Source organism: Paramormyrops kingsleyae, unplaced genomic scaffold, assembly GCF_048594095.1.
Source record: "Paramormyrops kingsleyae isolate MSU_618 unplaced genomic scaffold, PKINGS_0.4 ups206, whole genome shotgun sequence".
Taxonomy (NCBI): domain Eukaryota; kingdom Metazoa; phylum Chordata; class Actinopteri; order Osteoglossiformes; family Mormyridae; genus Paramormyrops; species Paramormyrops kingsleyae.
In genome coordinates, this window is record NW_027326144.1 from 30391 (window position 1) to 51302 (window position 20912).

The 20912-nt window shown below is 43.3% G+C and overlaps 1 protein-coding gene and 2 non-coding genes across 3 annotated transcripts; all 3 read left to right on the forward strand.

Moving 5' to 3' along the window:
* The first annotated feature begins 1163 nt into the window (after positions 1-1163).
* LOC140587387 (beta-galactoside alpha-2,6-sialyltransferase 1-like) lies at positions 1164-17596 on the forward strand. Its single transcript, XM_072708650.1, has 6 exons — positions 1164-2080; positions 2230-2488; positions 4206-4303; positions 4540-4641; positions 4995-5169; positions 13834-17596. Exons 1-6 carry the CDS (start codon positions 1535-1537, stop codon positions 14091-14093), a joined length of 1440 nt encoding a protein of 479 aa, XP_072564751.1. The 5' UTR covers positions 1164-1534; the 3' UTR covers positions 14094-17596.
* Positions 17597-20284: 2688 nt separating this feature from the next.
* Positions 20285-20357, forward strand: trnav-uac (transfer RNA valine (anticodon UAC)). Its single transcript has one exon. It is a non-coding gene; the product is annotated as a tRNA-Val (tRNA).
* A 134-nt stretch (positions 20358-20491) lies between these two features.
* trnad-guc (transfer RNA aspartic acid (anticodon GUC)) lies at positions 20492-20563 on the forward strand. Its single transcript has one exon. It is a non-coding gene; the product is annotated as a tRNA-Asp (tRNA).
* Positions 20564-20912: the final 349 nt, after the last annotated feature.

Here is a 20912-nt window from a genome sequence, read left to right on the forward strand (position 1 = left end):
CAGTGTGATGCTCTGGGCAATGTTCTGCTGGGGGACCGTTGGTCCTGTGATTGATGTGGATGTTACCTTGACATGTACAACCTACCTAAACATTGTTGCAGACCAACTACACCCCTTCATGACATGGGTATCAGTCCGGAGCGCTGTGTGCTTCCAGCAGGATCATGCGCCCCACCAAACTACAGGAAATGTTTACGGTTAGGGTTTAGGGAACATGAAAAAGAGTTCAAGGTGTTTAAGGAACATGAAAAAGAGTTTTAGGTGTTGATTTGGCCTCCAGATTCCCCAGATCTCAATCCGATTGAGCATTTGTGGGAAGTGTGGACAAACAAGTCTGAACCATGGAGGCCCCAAATCTCATCTTAATGGTCCTGCTGCTAACGTCTTGGTGCCAGATACCACGGGACACCTTCTGAGGTCTTGTGGAGTCCATGCCTCGATGGGTCAGAGCTATTTTGGCAGCATAACAGGGACCTACGTAACATTAGGAAGGTGGTTTTAATGTTATGGCTGATCAGTGTACTTTGCATTTGCTTATCCTTGCTGAGGATCTTGTTTTTATTCAAGGTCTGCATCATGCCCTAATTGTTAATTGCCTATTGTCATGGTGTCGCCGATGTTGTGCCATCAAAAATTTCCACCGCCGCCGTTACAATGGAACCTTGTCTATATATTAGGCAAGTGAACAGTCAGATCTTGAAGCTGATGTGTTGGAAGCAGGAGAAATGGGCACAAGGAGGGGGGGGGGGGGCGCTGCAGGTGTGATGCCACAGGAACAGGCACATGCTGGTTGTGTTGCCAGTCCCGCTGTTTTTCTCTTAAACTTCCTTTGCACATTTAAGTCCCATAACCGCTCATCCAGCACAGGGTCACTGTGAACCTGGATCCTCTCCCAGGAAGCACAAGGCGGGAGATGACCTGAAATGCCATGATCTGAAGGATGAGGGACTCCAGGGCAGGCGTGTTGGCGAAACAGAAAGTGGTTTTAGTGAACTAACTGGGTAGGAAAGGTAAACAAACAGGATCACAGAGGATCAGAAACAGGAGGACCCGTGTCCTGTGATGGACTGGCATTCCGTCCAGGGTGTCCCCCAGCCCCGTGTCCTGTGATGGACTGGCATTCCGTCCAGGGTGTCCCCCAGCCCCGTGCCCTGTGATGGACTGGCATTCCGTCCAGGGTGTCCCCCAGCCCCGTGCCCTGTGATGGACTGGCATTACGTCCAGGGTGTCCCCCAGCCCCGTGCCCTGTGATGGACTGGCATTCCGTCCAGGGTGTCCCCCAGCCCCGTGCCCTGTGATGGACTGGAATTCCATCCAGGGTGTCCCCTGTCTTGTGTCCTATGCTACCTAGGATAGGCTCCAGGCCCTCCTACAACTCTGACCAGGATAAGTGGTTATGGCGATTAAGATAAGAATCCATGTTAATGGGTAGGACGTTCCCTCAAGGTTTACAGAACATTGTCACAGTGATTGCGTTATTTTTTCCTTGCAGATCTCCGGCGCAGCAATAGACCGTGTCAGCTTACTTTGGCGGATGCGTCGGCGGGCACGTCGGGGGGTGCTCTGCATGGCTGTCTTCTGCATCGCTATGGGCCTCCTCTACGCCTTCTGTGCTGAGAACAGTGTTCCCGTAACAGACGCCATCTTCGGTGTGCGTGCCCGAACCCGTGCCCAGCCCCGGGCTCGCACCGTCGCCAAGGCGCTGCGGTCGGCCGGTGCCAATGCCAAGTCCATATTTGTTGACCCTCTGAGCCTGCCTGGCATTGTTCCCCGAGACCCGCGTCGCCCTCTTCCTGTGCTCTCCCGCCTGCCCGCGTCCAACGGCACAGTAGCTGAGCCTGGGGTGGCCAGATCCCAGAGTGATGACAGGGGCTCCAGGTGGGGCCTCTCCTGGCTGCTTCCGGGGCCCCTAAAGAGGCTCCTGGATGGGAGGGGAAGGAAGCCTGGGTCAGGCCGGGCTTGGGGTCCGGTAGACCCCGAGCTCTTCGGGCCCCACAGCAAGTTGGGGGAGGTGTGGAATGACGAGATGTCCACTGCCTTGCTTGGGAAAAGACTGAAGCAGGTGGTGCAGAACTACCAGGTATGGAGGGGAGGCTCAGGAGATTATTATATTTTACAGACTTTATAACATGATTGCTCAGTTCATTCAGCTGAATAATTAACTTTGTGGACCTGATCGGGAAGTTGTTGATGATAACCTATTTTCTAATACCTCCTTCTCCCACCTAGGCCATGAATAAGTATGGAGTGAAGTTTAAGGGCTCCACTCCAAGGGGCCGCAAGCTGAGTGGACCAGAGCTCCTATGCCAGCTGAAGGAGAGGGTCAAGGTGACCACAATCACCCCAAACCTCAAGCCTTTTTCAGAGCTGCCCTGGAGCTCTGAGCTGCCCTCCCTACAACTGACTTCTGTCCTGGGACCGTTTGAGAGCTGCGCGGTCGTGTCATCAGCGGGATCGCTGAGAAACTCAGGCCTGGGGAGAGAGATTGGTGAGAGAGCCACCCCATCACCTAACAATCTGCCTTCCTCACAGTATTATTTGTGCGTGCAGATTCGTAAAAAACACTGAGAGGACAGCATCTGTTATCAAGCTGAAAGTGTAGGTTGGTGACCTACATAGATTCTGCTTCATCCGTTCGTGTCACACAACAAAGTGTGATGTAAGTGAAGACAGCAGATGACAGATATCCATATTCAGACGGTCCGTTCCACTCCTGGCTCAGCCTTAGTCAGCAGAGGTTCTGCGTTTCTCATCTGTTAAAACCAAAAAGCACCCTAGATCACGGAAACAAAATAGGTAGGCGAGAGCGGCACCGAACGAGCTGCTTCCTTTCCAGCTTCATCACCTGCTTGTGTGTAAACAGAAGAGCCATTGCGAGGTGCCACCGTCTGCTTCATCCGCCACGGAGGCCTCTGTGAAGATGACTCAGGGCTTGGTGGTTCACATCTGGCAGCCGCCTCACCGACAAGCAGTGCAGTTAATAAATGAAAACAGCTTAGAGCAGCGTTTCCCAGTCCGGTCTTCAGTCCACATTTTTGCTCCCTTCACCGGGAGCAGGGAGGGAGCTAATGGACCCCGTGTGTGTCCCAGATAACTGGGTTGGGAAGGGCTGCCTTATAGGGATCCCCGCACTGCTGTATATAAACATATGCAGTGTTGCTTTTACTTACGAGTTTAATTCGTTCCGTGACGGAGCTCGTAACTCAAATTACTCGTATGTCAAATCAGTTTTCCCAATTGAAATTAATTGAAATGCCATTAATCAGTTCTGGACCCCCAAAAACCACTGCATTTTTTTTGTTACATGTTTTTCAATTAGAAAAATGTGCTTATAAATAACGAGTATTGTATAAAACCACAATACAATAGAATGTACTGCAATGAACTTTATTAAGTATGATGTACAGCATTTGCCTTGGAGATCAGACGACTTGAAGAATCTGACGAAGGTGGAGGAGAAAAGCTGAACTGAATAACTGAATCTTATTCGCTGATTTTTGCCCGTTTCGCCACGCTTTCCTCACTTTCATCTGCAGGGGTTTCCGATAAAAACCTGTCCACTGTGAGCTAACCGCTTAAAGTGAACGAGTGAGACACGGGGTGCTGTGTAGATGCTGCGGCGTTCACTGCGGCGTTCACTGCGGCGTTCACTGCGGCGTTCACTGCGCCAGCTAGCGGTGGGGTATCTGAAGCTGACTCCTAACCAAATTTTAGCTCTCAACTCAAAGCAAAAGATCGGCCGAGAGACGGCTCGTATCTCGAAAAACTCGTTATTTGGGACACTTGTAAGTCAAGGTACCACTGTATGTGTAAGTACAAGTTTCTGAGTAAAAGCTTCCATATGTTCCATAATGGTGCGTCTTTCTGAGAGACATTGGTTTGAGTTTCTTGAGATTATTCATTTCTTTCTGGAAGGCAGCACTTAATTTCTGCACCTTGTACTTTGTGCCTCAGCTCACTAATAATTAACTGAAAAGATCTGGATTTCAGGTGTAAATCAGGAATGAGCAGAATATACCATAAACCTTCAGGACCTGCAGACGCGTGAGGCGTGGGGAATCTCACACATTCCTACCACCTTGCATTTTTGTTACTTTTCCCCAACAACAATGCTAAGTTAGTTAACAAAGGGCTTGCGGAATGTATTACTTCAATGGGGTCTTTTTTTGTTGAAGACGGTGATGGTGCATGACTGTCGTTGACAGACTCCCATGATGCAGTGCTGAGGTTCAACGCTGCCCCCATTGCTGGCTACGAGAAGGACGTCGGCACCAAGACCACAGTTCGCCTTATAAACTCCCAGGTTCTCGTTATTTGTATCTGTAGCTTTGTCTGTCCTCCTGTTTAATCTAACTGGTCTTGTGCTTCACACTGTGGAAAGAAGGTGTTTTGCTTATTTTAAAGTGCCTTATTATTGTGTTTGTGTAGGAGTAAAGCTGGGGAGGATTTGTAAGGCAGGTCCTCCTGGTGGTGGAATAAGGGCTGATTCACTGGTTTGTCACGACCAATTTGGATGGACATTGTTTCTGCACTGTACAGGTGATGGCATCAGAAGACCACCGCTTCCTATCCAGCTCCCTTTATAGTGCTGGGATCCTGGTGGGATGGGACCCTGCTCCTTACTCAGCTGACTTGATGGAGGTAAGCAAACCCAGGGTAACCTGGGAGGAAGTAACGAGTTGGAAGTTTTAGCTACACAAAAATGATTGGTTTGGAGAGTTGACCAATCAGAATGTAAAGGAGGTGGCTCCAAGCAACTAGCGGAGGCGGAGCCAAGACATCTGATTGGTTTGTCTGACATGTGACCAAAATCTGATGGGTTATCTCTCTGAACCAGTCATTTTTCTTTCTGCCCTCAGAACATTATTGTGTAAGCTCCCATGAGCTCCCAAGTCGCCATATCTGATAGCTGGCTGTTGTCGGATCTTTTTTGGTTGTGTCTTGTTTTTTGGAACGCTGAATCCTAAATCCCGGCATTTCTCTCCAAATTCCAGTGGTACAACAGAACTGACTACCCCATATTCCAGCAGTACCAGAAGTACCGCCGGCTGCATCCTCAGCAGCCTTTCTACATCATGCACCCACAGGTTGAGTGGCAACTTTGGGAGCGAATCCAGGACAATATGGCTGAGCCCATTCAGAAGAATCCACCCTCATCTGGCCTGCTAGGTATGTGTCTGCCTAAGTGCCTGGTAGATGTGTCTGCACACAGTAATGGCATTTCACGTTGTCTTTGACATGCTTTCAAGTCAACCTAGAGTAATCAATACTACGCAATCCTGATGTCTCTATAGGAGACCCGAATTCCTGGTTGCATAAGGGAGGTCCTTAGGAGCGATTGTTAGATAGTGTTTGGCTTGGCCTGTAAGGACTCTGTGCCTGCAATCTTTGTGTGTCTCATAGGAGAGCAGGATGGGATATGAGAAGACAAAAATTTTATTGTACTTTCTCCTTGCACAATAACAATAAAGGCATTCTGTTCTAAATAGACAGATAGACTTTACCGTTCCCAAGCAGGAAAGACTGGGAAAAAGACTAACACATGAACGGTTTTGCAAATAAGATGCTGATTATTCCGTGCATGGTAGTACTAAGCCAGGCCAACAGTTATGTAGACAGTGATTTAGAATACTGTCCAATTACTCTTGGCAGGAAAGAATCGCTGCCTATTAGGAGAAGGCACTGCTTGGTAGATTAGGGCCGGATGGGCGGGTGTCTAAGGACACTGATGGATATGTGCTGACTGCCATGAGCCAACAGTGGTCATGATGGGAAAAACCCTTTTTATTATTCCCCTTTCAGAAATTTCCCCCGGGCTCTCTGCGTTTAGAACTGTAAGTTCCTATGAGAATTTCACTTCCCCGATTTTCTATGAATTTTTGAAGCCGGTAAATCTGCAAAAGAGGGACTTTCCTTTGAGAAGCATTCCCACGCAGGGCTGTGACACAGAGCCGAAGATCCTTCCTGACATGCTGACACGCACATTGGTAGTATTTCTGTTGATGTCTTATGAAAGGTATTTAAAAGCTGTGCCGATGCACCAATGACTGGATGAATCTTTTTTTTGTGGAAGGCGCAGCTTGGAATTGGATTTGGCTAGTGATCGGACCTGTTTGAGTTGCACCCTTTTAGTTATACTAAGCTTCTCATGATTTGTGATGTTAACGCTACTGAGCCGTAATGCTTAGTTGCCCTGGGATAACCCTTTTGAGGCCCTGGAACTATATACTGTAGGATATGTTCCACTGCTCTGACACCTTTTGAAAAGGTCCATCAGTCTGGGTGCAGAGATATGAGTACAAGGCAGGAAATAACCCAGGATGGGGCGCCAACCCATCACAGGCCACTCACACCATTCACATATAGAGCTGGGGTCTTTGACTTACCCTAACCCTAACCCTAACCCTAGCCGCAGAGGTGTAAGGCAGCAGTGATAACCACTGCGCCACCATGCCGCCCCTTACTGAAAATGTGTTGAAAAATTACACACAGCCGACTTGCACATGCTTTGATTACCCAGTAGACAAATCTCATCTCAGCCCATCACATTGCCTGTGGGGAGTTTGTCTAGTTATAGACTTACTTGGTTGAGGTGCAGTCTGGGTAGGAAGAAGGCCTTGAGGTCTTGGAAGTGGTATGATATATGCAGGGTGGAGACAACGGGGTGTTGAGTATGAGTAAGGGATGAATTCTGCTGCGCTCTAATTACCTTGGAGGTCGGAAATCCTCGGAGCTAGGAATGACATCACACCTGAATTATCCATGTTCCGGTGCAAAAAGTCGGAAAGCTATTTAGCAATGCTAGTTGTAAACAGGTAAACAGGTGTTAGTAATACCAGTTAATTACAACACATCATGCAATTTTTTTTGTGCATACAGACTAGGGCTGCACAATTTATCGATTTCAAATCGAAATCGCGATTTGAAACAACGCGATTAGCAAGTCGCAGAAATCACGATTTAGGATATACATTACACAGCACGTCGGACCCAGGGTTTAAAACTGCTTTGAGAATAGTTTTACAAATTCATGCCGTGCTCCCTGTGTGACAGTCATTCTCACCAATCACAAGCGCCATGCTTCTCACATGCCAGTCATGCTCACCAATCAGAAGTGGGCCAAGAAGGCGTATAGGCCCACAAACAGCAAACTCGTGAAACCCAAGGAAAATATTACATTCGCGGTGCGGAAAAACACTGATTCCGCTACTGAACTATAAGTGAATTGCCTTCCTGTTTCATGGTCCGAGATTGTTTCAGAAAGGTCCTATCATCAATAGAATTGGCGAGCTCCTTTTAAACACCAGCTGCGATATACTTCAGCGTATCATACCTTTGGTTTTTGTTAATAGGCAATAGCATTAGTATACCGCTAACCCATCAAAACAACAATGAGACAGTCAGTAATTCTCACAGCAGTGGAGTCGGTGACCTCCAAAAAAGCCGTAAAACCCACAATACAGTCGTGTTTATGTCATGTTTTTGTGCTTATTAAATTTAAGTGTTTCCAAAGATTAATCCCACAACAGTAATAAAATAAAAGTCTTGCTTTAACATATATAAATACTAAAAGAATAGATCGCTATTACAGTTGGGTATGGGCACACGGTCTTATTTAGAAAACATATAAAAAGAGACGCATATAATGTTTAATCATTCGTTTTGTATTTGTCCGAGTAACAAAGCACAGGAATGATAAGCTGCTTCAGTCGAAAACTGCATTTTACTTCTCATTAAAAATAAAATGCAGGGTTGGCAACTTTGGTCAGCTGCATGGAGTGAGATTTTCTGTTCTCTGTTCTGCACACACATGTATGTTTCATTATCTTGTAAATAGCCTGTAGGGTTTGCAAACTGCCGTAACGTTTTTGATGCAGCTAATTTTAAGTTCAGAATGGAATATAGATTTGCCGTAAGATTTCCTGCGTGAGAGTCTGAAAGAATTTGCAACCATGAACACTTACGTACATTTTTTGTTTCACCTGAATTGATTTGTATAGAAAATAACCGTATACAGTTGTTAACTGTACCAACATGAAATCACCAATAAACGACTTCTATTTATTAAACATTTTATAAAATGCAAACTACGTTTAAAAACTTCCAGCTTTACGGTTTCAGGACAGAACAGCCACTCTGTTATGAACATTACGGGTTTTTGAGTGTTATTAGTGTTAATAACAGCAGCTAATAACACAATAGCGCAAACAAAAGGACTGCATACACCGAAGTATATTTCTTGCTTGTTCATTGGCGTGGGAAAAGGCGGTTCTAGTGTTATTAGGAGGGTAATAAGCGTTACCTGCAAGATCGCTATTTTTCTTTTTGCTGCAATTGTTTTCATTATTACTTTATTTAACTTGACACATCACATCTTTAAATTCTCATCCTTGCATTACAATATAGACCAGTTAATACTGATGGTATCTCATGCTGCGTCATATGTTTTAAAATTACTACACACATATTTAACTGAAGCTTGACATAAAAAAAATTAAATCGCAAATCAAATCGTAATCGCAATTTCGGTCAGAAAAATCGTGATTCGATATTTTCCCCAAATCGTGCAGCCCTAATAAAGACATCATAGTAACATGTCCACAGATAGCGGTTGGACAGTACTGTGTGAACAACCAATTTAAGTGCTAATAAACAGTATACAGTGGTACCTTAGTTCTCGAACTCATTAGAAGTCGAATTTCTAAAAAGTCGAACCGACCACTTCGAAAAAAAATTACTTAGAGCTCGATCTGAATCTCAGAAGTCAAACCGTGAACACCGACCTAAGATAACTTGTACGCGCGGGGAAATGAGTCACGCAGCACGTCTGTCAGCGGAAACAAAGGGTAAAGCTTCAGTCTCAGCCTCGCATTCGCTGTGATAGCATCGTGCATGTTTAGAGTAGCTGAATATATATATTTAGACAGTAAAAATACATTTAGACAATGATAGACAGTAATAGTGATTATTATATAATAAAATACATTTAAAAATAAAGATTTCTTATTCATTATTTTAATATTAATAATAAACCATTAATACATTTAATTATAATAATATTGTCGTGCCAAGCGGGGACGGAACGGAGACAAAGGCGCAGACGTCAGGGTATCGGGGAATACGGGGTTTAATTACAGGTAAGGCAGGCAAAACGCAGACGGACAATACAATGACCGGACTGGGAAAACAAACTGAAACGCGGACTAAATACAGAGGACTAATGACAACAGCCAGAAACAGCTGATCACACGGGGATTCCACATGGGGTTAACGAGGGGGCGTGGCACACGGAAGGAGCGGACGATTGGGGCAGGACACATTGTTTTTTTTAAACTTTACACATTGTTTGGATACATTTATTTTCTTACTTTACAAATTACTGTTTTGATAAATGTGCTTAGATGTGTTTAATACAGTATATGCTCTTCTTGTTTTATCCGGTTCATTTTGTGTTTAAATGCTAAAAAAAATAATTTTGGGGGGGCCGGGAACCAATTAATTGGTTTTCCATTATTTCTTATGGGGAAAATTCGATCAGATCTCGACCTTTTTAGGATTCGATCCGGAGTTCTGAATGAATTAAATTCGAGTTCTGAGGTACCACTGTACAACTACAGCTTTTACTTATGTTGATGAAGGGTGCAGCCATCTTGAATTCTGAGGTCAAAGTTGTAGAGGTTCCTCCAACTTTTCGAGTCAGAACCCTAACTTCAACGGGCATTCCAGTTGATATTTCCAACTAGCAACTCAGAAATTCAGATGTCTGAGTCCAAATGGAACACATAAGAACATAAGAACTATACAAACGAGAGGAGGCCATTCGGCCCATCGAGCTTGCTTGGGGAGAACTTAACTAATAGCTCAGAGTTGTTAAAATCTTATCTAGCTCTGATTTAAAGGAACCCAAGGATTCAGCTTGCACTACGTTATCAGGAAGACTATTCCATACTCTGACTACACACTGTGTAAAGAAGTGCTTCCTTAAATCCAGTTTGAAATGTTCTCCCGCTAATTTCCACCTATGGCCACAAGTTCTTGTATTTGAACTAATGCTGAAGTAACTATTTGGTTGAACAGCATCCAAACCTGTTAGAATCTTATAGACCTGGATCATGTCCCCCCTCAGTCTCCTTTGCTTGAGGCTGAACAGAGAAGCGAGGAGGCAGGGCAGTGAGGGTGCTGAGGCCCACCCATCTAGCATCCTGAGGAATGCTACGGGAGGGCAAGACTAGTACGTAGGTGTCAAAACTGCTTTGGAATACAGATCGAGTTTATTGGCCATTTCGGAGTTTCCCTCCAGCAACTCCAGTCCTGGGGTACATCCAGATCGCACATTTACACAGTACGTACTGAATTTTGTTAGGTGCCTACTACTTTACCACTAATGCAGTATGGACTGTAGGTATACAGTACACGAGAACAGTAAGCATGCACTCGGACTATCTATAATTGCCATCTTGTACATTACTTGATATTTACTAATGATGTAGCTTGACCCCGATGAAAGTTAAAAGCCATTTAAAAAACAGTTTATTTCAAGAAAAGAAATAAATATTTGACAGCCGTTTTTTTTTTACTTAAATTGTATTCATAAGCCACACATCTTCATTTCTGGTTGTGGCTCCAGCGGCCTTGTGGGATAGCGTAATGTCCATCGGTTGCACACTTTGGAATTTCACAAAATGTCATCCGGGTATCGTTCGCCTACCCGCTCATCCATACTGAGCATTCAAACATACTGCTCACTTCGCATACTATATTTTGCCTACTACATTGGAGTGCTGGGCATTATACTGTAGCAATTCACCCGGTACGACAGCTTAAATTTCTGGTATGGTATGAATTGTTCATATACTGTCAGAAGCACAGCAACAGGACAAGGCAGGGCAGGCAGTGGCCTGGGGCCCCGAGCTGCGAGGGGGGCCCCCAGGGCAGCCAATCACATAGTACATTGTAATGACAAATCTGCTTTATTTGTGTACTCTGTTTTTGGTCTTATATTTTTAATGCATTTGTGTTTATTAAATTCTCTTTGTTGATATTATTAATAGGGGTGTAAATCGCAGCTTTCCTCGCGATACGATACCGACAGTATCGATTCCTTAAGCCGACGGTTCGATTTTTTTTGATACCTCAGAAATTCCCACGATGCGATACGATACGATTCAATTCAGTTCGATACTGGGGATAGTAGTTGAAATGATGAAATTTCACACAATCCTTTACATTTCAATGGATTAAAGAAGGCAAATATAAAGAAGGCAAATATGGATGTAGATTAACATGGTGAATAATTTTTATTTTGAATCAAATCTTCTCCAGACAAATACAAAAGTGTAACGAAAAGTATGTCCATAACTGTCATGACCTGCTCGTATGACCCTCTCGTGTGCTAGAGGCTTCTTACTTGGTCCAGCTCCCCCATTCATTTTTATACCCTTTCTTAAGTTTAGTAGAAATAAATTGGAGGCTAACTAGGAGAATTGGTAGCTTACAGCAGCTGGTGCGGTTGAACGCGTCATCCGTCCTCTATTTTTTATGCCATACGTTCTACCCACACTACCTTTGCGATCGACCAGTAGATCGCAATCGACGTATTGGGCACCCCTGGTGTAGACCATGTATACGATGGAGTGGATCATGAAAACAATACTGGAACAGGCCAGAAAATAAAAACGCATGTATCGATATTTATGCGGTCACATCGATGCATCGGATCATTTGCCGTTGAATCGATATATCGATACAAATCGATGTATTGTTACACCCCTAATTATTAATGTACATGGATATTATTTTTTCCATGCCGTGGGAGGGAGAATTGGATGACCCCATGGAGTTTTTTGTCTGGAGCTCCCAGAGTACCTAGAATCGCCTCTGTATACTTCTATATCATAGCGTAACTGAAACAACAGCTGCAACGCTTCAATAGGCACCAAATATTATAATTTTGTTCACTGGCAGAACCACTATGGATTGCTGTTCAGAGTGTATTGAGACGGGACCCTTGTTAACTGTACGTATCCTTCCTAGTAAAAGATAACTTTATAACACAATAATTTCCTCTATATAATGGTTCAGCATTTTAGTAATTATAGCTACTGCTTCAGTCTTTGCCTGAAAATTTGGATTACATGTAATATAATTAGGTCTGCAATTAAATACATTTTTTAAATTTGCAAATTAAATACAGTGAAGCAAAAATCCCTAATATTATCAATATTTCATGGTAATAATTAAAATCATGCCGGTTAAGCAAACATGCTGTTATCAAGCTAAATATGTTAATAATCAATAAAATATGTCTCTGTGGAGCAAAATATATGGTTATAATCAATAAGACTTGTTGCTGTCTAGTTAAATCTACATCATTAATCTAATAAAACATGGCAATGAAACAATTCTTATCGAGCTAAGAACATGGCTATAATCAATAAAACATGTCGCTGTTGAGCTGAATATACATTAATATAAATCTTATAAATCATGCTGATTATACTCTCAAGCTAAATGTAAAGATTTTAAATAATAATTAATAAAACCATACAAAATACTGTGATGTACTGTGAAACTACCAGAATTTTTTGGTCATGCCGTCCAGTGCATAACAAACAAGTGTGTGATTTTGGATGCACCCCTGCTCTGCTTGTGGCCTGTGATTTCTTCATTCCGCTCTATGCTTGTCACTGTGCTCATTTACACCCTCACTGAGCTTCTATTTTGGCTCTGCCTGCACTCCCTTAATCTGTTATGTCATGGTTTCTTCTTAGGAAGGCAGTGCAGTGCAGTGTTTTATGGGACCTGTGATGTCTACACAAATATAGATAAAATCTGAAATACAGTGGCTAAATCCATCAGTGTCCTTACTACATGTCTTATGAAATATATCCCAGTCCATCACATCTATTCCTCAGGTTCATTTGTCTGCACCTTCCGTATTCTAGTTGTGGTAAGCAGGGATTAAATGTACCAAGCTGTGATCATAATGATGGAAATGTTCAAAGTTCCTGATGCTCCCAGAACGTTATCCCACTACTAGAACTAAGACTAGTAACTTAAAAACAAGCAAATGGCTAGGAAGGCATTGGCGTACTTTGTCAGAAATTCACTTAAGATGCAGTGCATCGTCTTGCCTGCAGTAATGGCATGGGTGGGGGGAGGGACACACAGTGTGAACCGTGATATGTGAAAAGTCCTGTGGTTAGTAATATAACCACAATCCATCGACTAAGACCTTAATATCTCGGTCAAATACCTGGGCTTCTACAGTGAGGTGTCCTAGATTACGCCATCTGTTGTTGGCAAAAATAGCCACTTCCAGTCACTGCTTTTCACTGGTTTTTACTCTCATGCCTTTTAGCTTGGACAGTATGAAGAATGTCTAGTGCCACTGCAGGACTGGGAGCTTCATATCTCAGCCAAGTTTCTGTAAAGCCCATTCTGTGCTCCCCGTTGCTCCCGGTAACTGCTGAGAGCTCATCCATGTTGTTTGCCAGGGACCGTACTTTGCCCATTATGATGCAAGGCAGGCATGGTTTGTGTCCTTTTCTCTTTCTCCAAAGTCTCACTCCTATTCTCTTTCCCCTACAGTACCGTTTCAGCTTGACTGGAAGTCCAACTGTGAATTCCCAGTCAACTAAGGACATTAACCGTTGCCTCGGTTCTAGCAACAATGACTGTAAAAAGTAGTTTGAGGGCTAGAAAGACGATAAAAACATTCCGACATTTGGAATCGGTGAAACCTTGTAAGACAAACCTAGATTAAGTCATAAAAACCCAGAACCTGTAAAGCTGTCTGTCTTCTCCTGATTATTTTTGCATTTCCTCCTTAAGGAACAGTGCTGATGATGTCCATATGTGAGGTGGTGCACGTCTACGAGTTCCTGCCCTCGCAGCGTAAGACAGAGCTGTGCCACTACTACCAGCACTTCTATGACGCGGCGTGTACGCTCGGCGCGTACCACCCCCTGCTTTACGAAAAGAACCTGGTGAAGAGGATGAACCTGGGGTCAGATCAGGACATCTACAACCTCGGCCGGGTCACTCTTCCTGGGTTTAGCACCTTCAATTGCACGCCTAGCACAGCTCACTGAGAAACCGGATTGTGTCGGGGGAGCGACACTGTAACTGAAGCTTACTCGTCCACAGTTTTCCTGGCTCCCTCACTGCCAGCCACGCAGAGTGACTCATGCTTTAGCCTGTGGACTTGGAAGGCGTCACTCCAACCCCGGTCAAATTTGCTGAGTAACAACGCAGAGGTGGTCACATTTGCCCATGCTCCAGCGGCTTCCTCTCTAAGTAAACCACACATCACACAGCTCCATACCGTCGCCCCCCACCGCCTGCTGACTGGTGTCCCTCCTCCAGACGTGATGTGGGTCACTTCACCTGGGGGCTTTCCAGCATTCCGCCCCGCCCTTCACTACAGCCTTTGCTTTTTACGAAACGTACATAGATTCCACACTGTGATAAACAGGCTTTAAAGCTCTGATGCCATCCTCTGGATTCCTGGAATGCTTTCATTGTGTTTTTTTTTTTTTTTACATAATGCAACGCCTTTCGTGTTTTCAATATCTGGGGGGGGGGGGGGGGGTGGAGCTGTCGTAAGTCAATTCCTATGCTAACATTACAGAAAGACTCCTTATGACAAGGTCCTGATTTAATGACACTCTTCAGCTGATTCTTACTGTCGAAATCAAGCACAGAAAATGACAGGCGTCAGGAATATGTCTCCCAAATGGTGACTGATCACGCGTTCTTTACATGAAACCTCAAACACCCCTCCCTTCATGACTTCACATCCCACAAGGTAACCAAGGATGCTATTTTTTTGCAGGATAAACAAGGTGCGTGTGAATTAATATAGCTACATAATGAATGTGACGTCTCCGAAATCCGAGAATTCTATCGGGCCACCTTGTGTGTGACAATGCACTTTGGAAATGGAATGAGAATGCCTTTTGCATTTAGTCCTGTACAATACAAAAAACTATGATGCAACACACAGTAATCAAACAGGTACATAGAAATGATGAGTTGATGTTTGGGTCACCGCAACATGACAATGCATATATGGCAAATCAAATGTTATTTCTAAAACTTCACATAGTTACCCCAACTTGTGACATATCCAGAATCCTGCCTCCAGCTGTTATAGCTGTGCTGCATTGAATCCTTGATATGAGCAAGGGCTATGTGGTCATGCTCTAAACTGGAAGTAGCTCGCTCCGAATCTAGAATTTAAACTGAGCCGTGAACCTTGTTCTAGGCTCAGTCTTGTCTCCAGTCTTTGAGCTTCAGTGTTTATTTCAATGAGGAGTGTAGGGTTCCGACATATGGGGCTGGGTTTAATCTGTCAGTGTTTTATTTCCAGGTTTTGATTAGGGTTGCTGGCTTGACTGTGGGTGAATCTCAGTATGCATACTTGACCATACTTGTGTTCTTGTGTCCCCGTTTTATGTCATCTTCCATTGCCGAAGACCAGCTCCAAAACTCAAGAACAAAAGTACAAAGGATGATAAAAATCCCCGAATGTCGTACTTGCCTTGCCCTGGATATCAAGGATGTGTCGGTTGCATCCTTGCCAAATGAGACCAGTCCTATAATTCATTGCACCCCAAGTTGGTTCAGTTAGCAACACCAGTCCTGTGAAGAACATAAGTATGATCTTTGTGTTCTTGGTATTAAGAAACGCCCTATGTGATGGTATGTTGCTTTAAGTTAGTTGATGTCTTGTCTCAGGTTTCATGGTTTTGTTTATCAGGTATCTGTATTGTAAGCTTGTTACTCCAGTAATTCCGAGTTCTGTAGCTGCTATGCTGTACAAATGGCATCTTGTTTTAGGTTTGTTAGGAGTGTCTTGTTATTCTAATCTCATTTCCTGATTCCTGCATGCTGGCTTTTGGTGCTGGTTTGCCCAGTGTGCCAGAGTTACCCATCTAGTCAGCAGCCCTAAGTCTCATTGGTTACTCGTGTCCCGCAGGCTGCCACCGATTGGTCTTAGGGACCATGAGGCAGATAACCTGGAACTGTGGATTCACTGTCCAGTTCAGGGTGCTCTGGTTTGCATTCTGAATAAATGTGTTCTCACTTCAGCATTCCGAGTCCTGGTTGACACCAGCCCTGTATTCTTGTTGTATTCTTGTTGGGTAATAAATGTGAAAATCTATATATGCATATTTGTTTGCCTGCTTCACAAGAAAAATATATATTTTAATATTTTATTTTGTATTTTTATTAAGTATTCTGTTTGAGAAATTATCTGTTAAATTTCTTTTATTTTTTTTATATGAAGTTGCACGTTACATAACAATATAAAATCATACTAAACTAACAGGACCACACCTGAAACAGGTTGTTCCTGAGATTTTGTAGTGTTTGCCTTGGTAATTGGTTAAATTTAAATGTAATTTGATGAGCATCCAAAAAAAAACTATATCTTTCCTAACCAAAATTTCAGTTAAGAGCGTTAACGGCAGTCCTTTATGGAATCTACCGAGGCCTGGATCAGTGCCTTTGAGAAGATGACCATGGAACTGCCCCCCCTCCCCCCCCAAATGCCGATGAACCCTGCTGAAACCTGACATCCAAGGTCACTGTTGTGAGATCAGTCTTTGGGAATGAATGATCTTTCATGCATCCCAATGAGGAAGTATTGAACATGCCGTTTTATACAGGGGACAAAGCGTGATAAGATGTTTATCTGAACCCTGATTTCTAGAGTACAGATATTTTGTGAACTGTTTGACTTCTGTGGCAAACTGTGACTCTCATTTTTTTTTTTTTGTGCACCTCCCAAATTTAAAGTTATTTGAAGTTATTAAAAGCTACTAAAGGATATTATTATGCATTTAGATACTCAAAGACTAGTTTTTAAAATGAGTGATTAATATTAAATGTGATTTTATCCATATCTAATCTAGTGACTGTTGTGTCTGACAAACCCAAGACAGTCTCCCACTTCTATGAGTCTTTTTTATATCTCATTCATGCATTAGAATGAGAATCCTTGAAGCAGCAAAGGACACTCAGAAACCTCTGCTTTCCTAGAGTATTTCGGATGCCTCGCAGGTGGCTGCCAATCCGTTCCTCCCTCTCCGCAAAGTGGGTGGGGTTCCGCTCAAAATCTCATCTTAAAATGTTGCCCGACTGACCGATCAGTAGACACCACCAGGACTGGGTCTGTGATGCTGAATGTTAAGTTAGACCTAACTGTCTTTTTGCCAGGAATTCATCGATATCCCCAATACCGCCAAAATGATTGATGCTAAAATGTTCAATCGGCATTGACAGGGGCAGATTAATGTGTAGGGAGACCTAGGCTCGGATACCCCAGGGCTCTGGCAAACATTATCTCCCGCTCCACCTCAGGAAAAAAGGAACAGTTAATGAAAACGGAACCACCTGAGTGTCCATGCTAATGTCAGCCTAGGGCCCCCAGATAAGTTAATCTGCCCCTGAGCTTTGAGACAATGTTGTCTATTGTTTTTTAAGTTTTATTGCTTTGTATATGTGTATTATAATTTCTGTAAAAGTACATGGATCATAACTAAAACTAAAGACTACTTTATGCAAAATAAAAAGATCAGTGCTTGCATGATGAGCATCCTGTACCATCATTGTGCTGACAGACAGTTTGGCTTCTCAGTAGAAGGGTTTATTAGTACCGTCGCGAGAGTTAATTAAGGCAGAATTTATTTTAATCTTGTCTAAAATGACCTGTGGCCTGTACTACAAAGCGGGGTTACTGGCTTATCGGGGTAACTTGTCGAATTTGGACTTCATATGGACTTCATATTTGTTCACTAGCATTTTGCCCAGATTACTCCGATAAGCCAGTAACCCCGCTTCGTAGTACAGGCCACTGATCTCTGAGTTAAGGATTAATGGAAAGATGCTGATGTAATCAAAACAGCGATGCTCAGACTGAGGGACTCCATTTGCTCTGTTCCTTGAGGTTGATGTGTCCTTTTTCTAAATTTGTCACTACAGTGATAAGACAGCAAAGTGTCAAACCTTTTTGTGAAACAGAACTGCCTTTATGCTGAAAAGTTAAGACTGCATCACCAAGAAAGTATCCAAAAGTTCTCCTGAATTCTGAGTTCAACAGCACTTTAAATTATAATTAATTAATGCCTAAACTTTCCCTTTAAAAAATGGTTCCTGTCCAGTTAGCTATTGGTATATTTAACAAAAGCCCGTGTACGTTTGTATTGTTGAAAACATGACGAAAACGTAAACAAGAATAAATATATGATTGAGCAAAACTGGGAATCTATCACATGCTTTCAATATTGGGATGTCAGCATTGGCTTTGGGTTACTGAGGGGAAGGAAACAAAGCAGGATATACCGACAGGTATAGAGGGCAGGGAACCCAGGGCCAGTGGAAAATCAATAGGTGTAAATTTGGTCACCTGACGCCCAGGATATCAAGTAGGCAGGCCGCCTCCACTCACACACAAATGTGCCAAATGGAAAAAAGCAAAACCGCTCAGAAAAATTACCACCAGAGATGTCCTGTTACAGTTCAGAATGCCTTCCAACTCTATTACCTCAGATAAGCAGCTGATTCTGGCTTTAATATTCTGAAGGAAGGCAGGCACCTTTCCAACCACTCATTAAACACTGACTTTGTGTATGTTCAAGTAACCACAGAGCAATCATATGTGACATTATCATATGTGACTCCATCTGGTGTGCTGTAAAGTCCTATGGACACACGGAATAATGTAATAATAAGTATCAAGTCAAATCAAGTGGGGCTTTATTGTCACACTATCCATCCATCCATTCATTTTCTGCCACTTATCCGGGGTCAGGTCTTGGGGGCAGCAGTTTAGCAAGTGATGCCCAGACCTCCCTCTCACCAGCCACCTCCTCCAGCTCCTCAGGGAGAGTAGAAAAAACCATCAACAATATTGACATACAAAATAAATAGTGATAAATAATGAGCATTAGCAACAGTGGCAGAAATGGTAAAATGGCAATAAAATGACAAAGTGCTGGTGAACAGCAGAGCCCTGGGTGTGCAGCGAGGGATGACCAGCATGGGGCTCTCTGAAGTCAATAATCATCTCTTTAGCTGTGTCCACGTTAAGAGACAAATTGTTGGACTTTCACCAGCCCATCCAGTATGCTGATGAGGCTCACCACTGTTGTGTTGTCAGCAAACTTGACGGTGATATTAAAGCTCTACACAGTAGTAGAGTCATGGGTCAGGAGGGTGAAACAGAGAGGGCTGAGCACACAGTCGTGGGCTGCAAGGCACATCTGGAAGGGAAGCATCACTGTTGCAGATGGTTCCATCTTCAGCGACAGGAGTCAAGAAACATAGAAGGGTGTGGAAGTACGAACAGGAATTCTGTAAACTGATATGCATCTATAGTAGCTTTATCATTTGATAGCAAAGTAATAGCTTTAAACTGAAATAAGGTTTGTATGAATAACTTTAGTGGGTTCATTAAGTAACAATTATTTGAGAAAATCTTAATATCTAAGTTAATTATAATGCCAACAAACAAGATGAGTAAAATAAAAAGTTGTAGTTAAATATTAGTGATTGACAGGTAAGTTTACGTCAGAGTAACTTGCGTAGGAAAGTGCAGCATTAGTATAACGTTAGTTTATGAACAGTAATCCAGTTTGTTCCATCTCATCTGCATAGACTCATTCTACTTGAACAGTGTACTCTCGTTTTACTACAAATTGCTCGTTTCCATAAATGTCGGGTTTTTAGGTGACTCTCCAAATCCATTGTAATACTAGTTCCAGTAGTTATTCTGAATTCCAAAATCAGTGTCAGATAACCGTCTTTGGAAACGTCGAAACAGCGCCAAAAATCCAACCAGTGGCCAAAAGAATATTACAGCCGTATTGTAATGGGAAAGATTAAAGGAAGTTAAGCTTAACTGTCCTCGCCCTCCGCGCGGAAGACCGGGGTTCGATTCCCCGACGAGAAGAGAGTTTTTCTTCCGTCAGTTTTGTTTGGTAAGGGGTTAGAGCAGGGGTCTTCAACTTCGGTCCTGGATAGTTACCGTCCAGTAGGTTTTCTATCATACACGGCTTCTGATGAGCCACACCTGTTCTCTGGTAAATACCAGGAACAGATGTGGCTCATCAGAAGCCAAGTGGGATAGAAAACCTACTGGATAGTTGTCTCTAGGACCGGAGTTGGAGACCCCTGGGTTAGAGTTTGTAGAATAATGTATACCGATGTGTGTAAAATGACTACCCTGCTTAAATTGTCAGTTCTAAAAGTATCATGCTTATGAAAAGCTCGACTTGGTTCCATAGTGTAGCAGTTATCACGTCTGCTTTACACGCAGAAGGTCCTGAGTTTAAGCCCCAGTGGAACCAGCTTCTTCTTACGTACGGTGCGCTGCTAAGAAACTCTTCAGTTCTGAACCAAGTGCAAAATTTTTAAAACACTTTATACGTGGCAAAATTTTATATATCATTTAAAAAGTCTGTGGAGGATACAGAACGCCAATTCCTCGTTAGTATAGTGGTTAGTATCCCCGCCTGTCACGCGGGAGACCGGGGTTCGATTCCCCGACGGGGAGGCTGTTCATTTTTTTCTTTTTTGGATTTTTGTAGCCATAAAGATTCTCGCTTCAGCTTTTACAAATACAACGCCTTTCGATACGTGAAGTACAACTGCATAACCGCAGTTAACTTTTACAAAACCAAATGCTAATCCAAAATAAGAGTAGCATTGGCGGAAGCCAATTAGCATGAACAGGTGTTACACCTGTTAGTCCCTCGAGCAATTATTGTAAATAGCCCCTGAAATTCTGACGTGTCTAGCTGTTGTGTAAAATTACCCACCGTGCATGTGCCTTAACGTCCATTGTGGAACCTCCCCACGTTTGTCTTCCGTACGAGCTCGGTGGGTGTTTAATGCCTATGTTA